The 6,325-nt window shown below is 43.9% G+C and overlaps 1 protein-coding gene across 1 annotated transcript in view; it reads right to left on the bottom strand.

Annotated features, from left to right (window-relative positions):
- Positions 1-6,325, bottom strand: part of LOC144599787 (B-cell receptor CD22-like) — a 35,199-nt gene that overhangs the window by 2,897 nt on the left and 25,977 nt on the right. Inside the window, exons 6-7 of the mRNA XM_078411023.1 lie at positions 4,333-4,587; positions 418-528 (exon numbers count right to left, since the gene is read on the bottom strand). Coding sequence (XP_078267149.1) covers positions 418-528; positions 4,333-4,587 — 366 coding nt within the window. The remainder of the gene's footprint in view (positions 1-417; positions 529-4,332; positions 4,588-6,325) is intronic.

The following is a 6,325-nucleotide window of genomic DNA, read 5'->3' as shown; positions in this document are numbered from 1 at the left end:
CGAACTATCATCTGTCCATTTCCCATCTCAGATGCTGTGTGACCTGCTGAGATCCTCCAGCAGTTTTTGTTTCTTTCTGCTCAGTATTCCAGTCTCAAGTAGGTCATCATAATAAGGAGCACATGTTCACATATCAATCTCACACCATATATTGTACCTGCTTTGCCCATGCACTATTTAATTAACACCAAAATTTACTATCCAGGAGCCAAACATCTGGTCTTTGCATGCTGCAGATTCTGAGCATGGCTCCATTGCTATTAGTGCCTCACCCATGCTTGTTATGGCCATGCAAGAGAAGTCCTTGGCTCAAGCATGTTTGCAGCTTGCTATGTTCAAATGCAAAGATCTTATCACCTGTTAAAGGGTCCCCTCTGCAAGAGGATGCAAGAGGTACAATGATGATAACAAGCTTACCTTCAATCACTTCTTTCTTCCGCTTCCAAGCCACAATTACAAATATAATGATAACAACTGCTCCGCTGGCAATGATCCCAACGACCAGGAGCAACAGTTTTGTATATGAACCTGCCAAACAGGATGGCAGAGGTAGAATTAGGCAAAGCCTTTCCATGCCCAGTATCAAATGTGTGACAGTAATGCTCAAGGGGGTGGAAATGGATCTAACTAACCCATCAATATTGGCATGGCCTTGAAACAAGGCTCTTACTCAAGTTGGTCCATTCCCCTCTGTTGTTCCTCCTCTGACCCCTGTTTTAGCTTAAGAAAATAACTGCAGATGCTGGTACAAATCAAAGGTATTTATTCACAAAATGCTGGAGTAACTCAGCAGGTCAGGCAGCATCTCAGGTGAGAAGGAATGGGCGACGTTTCGGGTCGAGACCCTTCTTCAGACTGATGGCGACGTTTCGGGTCGAGACCCTTCTTCAGACTGATCCCTGTTTTAGCTTTGTTCCCTGGTAATACTGTGATCCCACTCCTTTGTTAAGCAGTTTTGTTTTCCATTATAATAAAGTCGCAGGGAGATACAGGTCCTTCGGCCTACTAATTCCACACTGGCCACCAAATCCGACAGCACTCAACCTTTTCTAACTCGTTGTATTCTCCCCACATTCCTGACAACTTGCTGCAGATTCTACCGCCCACCTGCACACTGAAGGCAATTCACAATTGTCCGTTAAACGACTACCAACTCAGACATTTTGGGTTGGGGGAGGAGAGCAGAGCAGACCCATGCACTCAGTGGGTGAAGGTGGACACTTCACACAGGCAGCAGGAATGAACCTCAGTTGCTGGAGCTGAGGCACCACCATACCATCAAATGGTGTCAGTGGCGAACAGTAAGATTAAAGTGATCATAGATGCAATACGAGGTGCACCACCTCAACCTTACCAGCAATACTTGATTGGTAAAGTATTGTGGCCATGGGCAGCAGGCTATTAGATGGGACAAATCAGTTCCAGGTGATTTCTCTATCATTAATAAGTGTTTGATGAAGCAACACGTACTACACTGCAGTGATGAGAGATGTCTGTAGAGCCAGATTCTACAAAATTGCACACGATGGTCACAAATCACGAGACCAGTTTTGGACTTTTGAGGATTCAAGAGTCAGAGAGATTCTTTACGTGGTAAATGCAGGAATCTGAGTTCAAAGGGAGTAACGGTCAGAGAACTGGCTCTGAATTTTCATCTCCAGCCTTTTTCCCACCTTGACATGTTTTCACATGACCTATCACTTGCCAACTTTTGTCCTGCCCTCTTCTCTTCCAGCTTTCTTCCCCCCCCCCCCCCCCCCCCCCACCACTTTCGGTCTGTAGAAGGGTCTCGACCTGAAACGTCGCCTATCCATGTTCGCCAGAGATGCTAACTGGGATCCGCAAAGTTACTCCAGCTGTTTGTGTCTTTTTTTTGTAAACCTGCATCTGCAGTGAACTGTCCACACAACTTTCTGCCTTAAATATGGCTGCTAAGAATCGACCCAATGAGACACTTGTTCTGAGAAGCAAGCCTTTCAGCTTGGCTTGAAGCAGGTATGTGAGCTTTCACCCACAACAATCAACTCTTTCAACTTAACCCAATACCTCTATCTACTTCACTGTATTACAGAGACTGAGCATTTCCACAAATACATCGATAAAGACGCTCAATTGTATGGAGAAACAAAAATTGTTCTTCTTAGAGAATCAGGAGTCAAGAAGTGTGTTAACTATTAATAATATCATACAGCAAAACAGGTCCTCTGGCCCAACATATCCAAGCCGACCAAGACACCCAATCTAATCTTTTCCCACGTTTGGCCCATATCCCTCTAAAACATTCCAATCCGTATGTTGTTTAAATGTTGCTTTTGTACCTGCCTCAACTTCTTGCTCTTGTACTTCATTCCATGTACCTTCGACATGAAAAAGCTGTCCCTCAGGTTCTTATTAAATCTTTCCACTCTCACCTCCTTTAAAATCACCCTCACTCTCCTACGCTCCAAGGAATGAAGTCCTAGCCTGCCCAACCTCTCCCTATAACTCTGACCCTTGAATCCTGGTCACATCCTCATAGATTTTCTCTGGACTCTTTCCAGCTTAATGGTATCTTCCCCATAGCAGGGTGATCTAAACTGAACATCAAGTGCGGCCTCACCAACATCTTGTACAATTGTAACAAAATATCCCAACTTCTATACTCCATGGCCAGATTAATGCCAATGGTTAAAAGCCTTCTTCACCACCTTGTCCAGCTGTATCCCCATTAATATGCTGCTCAAATAGCATGGGGGAAGTCAGTAATACAGATGTAATGGCGGCACGGTGGCGCAGCGGTAGAGTTGCTGCCTTACAGCAAATGCAGCGCCGGAGACTCAGGTTCGATCCTGACTACGGGCGCCGTCTGTACGGAGTTTGTACGTTCTCCCCGTGACCTGCGTGGGTTTTCTAGATCCTAGATCTTCGGTTTCCTCCCACACTCCAAAGACGTACAGGTATGTAGGTTAATTGACTGGGTAATATGTAAAATAATTGTCCCTAGTGTGTGTAGGATAGTGTTAATGTGCGGGGATCGCTGGGCGGCGCGGACTCGGTGGGCCGAAGGGCCTGTTTCCGCGCTGTATCTCTAAATGTAAATCTAAATGTAAAATGATTGGCCAAAGAAATCAAGCTCACCAGAAGAAATCTGCTTGTTGCAGCAAGTGTTATGATCTGCATCATCTGAATGAGTGGTAGAAGCAGATTCAGAATATCTTTCAAATGAAAAATACGTCAAGAAAAAAGATTTCCAGGGCTATGGCAAAAGGGCAAGTGATGGGACCATTTGGGTGGCTGCGCTAAAGTGCAGACACAATTACAATGGACTTATTTGGCATCATATTCCCAATGGTTCTGTGATACCATCACCATCTTGTTCCACTGCACCACATTTACCTCATTCTCACTGCCCCCATTGTAAAAAAACACCTGCAAAATTCTTTATCTAATCTCGAATATTTAATCCAAAATGAATAATCTAATTGGATTATTTTTTCCAGATCCATCATATGGTTTAAATTTAATTTTTTTAAGTTTGTTTCTGATTCATCTCCTCTTTTCCAGTGAAAAATACCAAAAGGCTACACAAAATGCTGGAGTAACTCAGCAGGTCAGGTAGCATCTCAGCAGGTCAGGTAGCATCTCAGCAGGTCAGGTAGCATCTCAGCAGGTCAGGTAGCATCTCAGCAGGTCAGGTAGCATCTCAGCAGGTCAGGTAGCATCTCAGCAGGTCAGGTAGCATCTCAGCAGGTCAGGTAGCATCTCAGCAGGTCAGGTAGCATCTCAGGAGAGAAGGAATGGGTGACGATTCGGGTTGAGTCTGAAGAAGGGTCTCGACCCGAAACGTCACCCATTCCTTCTCTCCCGTGATGCTGCCTGACCTGCTGAGTTACTCCAGCATTTTGTGAATAAATACCTTCGATTTGTACCTGCATCTGCAGTTATTTCCTTACAAAAGGCTACACAACCTCATTACTGCATCTTGGTAATTTGAACAACATACATCTTTACTGCTCAAACATTAAGTGTTCAATATTTATTGTAAGGAACCCATAATGAAAAATGCTATCCAATTGTAGTTTTATCATGGGTCAATATAAATCTAATGCCACTACTTATGATTCAGACTGGCATACTGTTCTGTAGCTATTACTGTCAAAGCTAACTTTTGGCACACAGCGCCAATGTGACAGAACTAAGCAGGTCCTGCTGATTATGACAAGATGTGATTGTACTGTTAGTGTTTATTCATGTTATGTGAAACTATTGTTGCTGAACAGTGTCAGGATTAATAAAAACATGCATTGAGAGTACTTACTCTTTGTTAAACTAGAGAACTCCTTTCATACTTACCAGGTGGGCACCTCTCTGTAACCGACAGTCCATGTTTATTCTGTGCTAGGCACGAAACACAAAAGCTTGCTGTTGTTTCCAATTTCAGTGTACTAACTGTATGAGTGCCATTGAATTCTGACTTTATACTGACCCTGGGATCAGTGAGATTTATACTGTTGTCACTGATCTTCCATGTGATGACTGCAGGAGGACTGGCCTCAGCAATGCACTTGTACAGAAGTTCCTGGCTGATTGTAACTTTATCCGGTTTGTCTGCAAGACAAAATTAAACTTGTTGCTTGAAAAGACTGAAATGTCACCTGAATGCGCTGCTCTAAGTTCACTCCTCACTCTGCAGGTATGAATCTCAGCTTTAGCTTTTCAGTTCAGTTTTAGAGACGCAGCGTGGAGACAGGCCCTTCAGCCCTCTGAGCCCACAGCGACCATCCATCACACGTTCACACCAGTTCTATTCTATCCCACATCCCCATCCGCTCCCTACAAATTAGGGGAAACTTTCAATACAATACAATACAATACAATATATCTTTATTGTCATTGTACAGGGGTACAACGAGATTGGGAATGTGCCTCCCATACGATGCAATAATTTAATTAGCTAGTCAGTATTAATTATTAATTTAAACAATCCAACGAAACAAATTGTAACAATTTTAAAAGATCTCTACAGAGCCCAATAAATCCACAAATCCGCATGTCTTTGGAGTGTGGGAGGAAACGTGAGCACCCAGAGGAAACCCGTGTGGTCACAGGGAGAATGTGCAAACTCCACACAGACAGCACCTGAGGTCAGTATTGAACCCGTGTCTCTGGAGCTGTGAGGCAGCAGCTCGACCAGTTGCACCACTGTGGCTCCAAAATCTAGTTACAATCGTCAATGCTTAATCAATATCAATTAATTCAATTAATTCAATTAACTCATCCCATTCAGGAATTTCTGATGCTGTCTTAAGTAAGGAAACATTTTCCCAATGTTGGGCGAGTCCAGAACCAGGGGCCACAGTCTAAGAATAAAGGGGAGGCCATTTAAAACTGAGGTGAGAAGAAACTTTTTCACCCAGAGAGTTGTGGAATTCTCTGCCACAGAGGGCAGTGGAGGCCAATTCACTGGATGGATTTAAGAGAGTGTTAGATAGAGCTCTCGGGGCTAGCGGAATCAGGGGATATGGGGAGAAGGCAGGCACGGGTTACTGATTGTGGATGATCAGCCATGATCACAATGAATGGCGGTGCTGGCTCGAAGGGCCAAGTGGCCTCCTCCTGCACCTATTTTCTATGTTTCTGAGAATAATTTCTGACCATATTATTTACTTGCACATATTCATATGTGCCTGTTTATATGTACTGCATGTAGGTGAAATGGATGTATGTTTGTAATATATTAACTTGCTAAAGGAAAAGTGCCATTAAGCTGGAAAGAGTGCAGAGAAGATTTATGAGGATGTTGCCAGGATTTGAGGGGTTGAGCTTTAGAGAGAGGTTGCACAGGTTAGGACTTTATACTTTGGAGCACATGAGGCTGAAAGGTGATCTTACAAAGGTGTATTAAATCATGAGAGGAATAGATAGGGCGAATGCACAGTCTTTTAACCAGTGTCGGGGAATCAAGATATATGTTAGATACAGCTCTTAGGCATAACTGAATCAAGGGATATGGGGAGAAAGCAGGAACAGGGTACTGATTCTGGATGATCAGCCATGATCGTATTGAATGGCGGTGCTGACTCGAAGGGCTGAATGCCCTACTCCTGCACCTACTTTCAATGTTTCTAAAAACAAGAGGACATTTGTTCAAGGTGAGAGGGGCAACATACTTGAGGGTCAACTTTTCCGCTCAGAGGGTGCTGAGTAGATAGAACAAGCTGCCGGAGGAGGTAGTTGAGACGGTTACAGTAACAGCATTTAAAAGGCGCTTGGACTGGTACATGGATAAGAAAGGTTCAGGGGGATATGGGCCAAATGCAGACAAGTGGCTCTCTGAGCTGTGGCA

Source organism: Rhinoraja longicauda, chromosome 14 (genome assembly GCF_053455715.1).
Source record: "Rhinoraja longicauda isolate Sanriku21f chromosome 14, sRhiLon1.1, whole genome shotgun sequence".
Classification (NCBI taxonomy): Eukaryota; Metazoa; Chordata; class Chondrichthyes; order Rajiformes; family Arhynchobatidae; genus Rhinoraja; species Rhinoraja longicauda.
The sequence above is the reverse complement of the archived record's forward strand: the minus strand, read 5'-3'. Positions and strand labels throughout refer to the sequence as shown.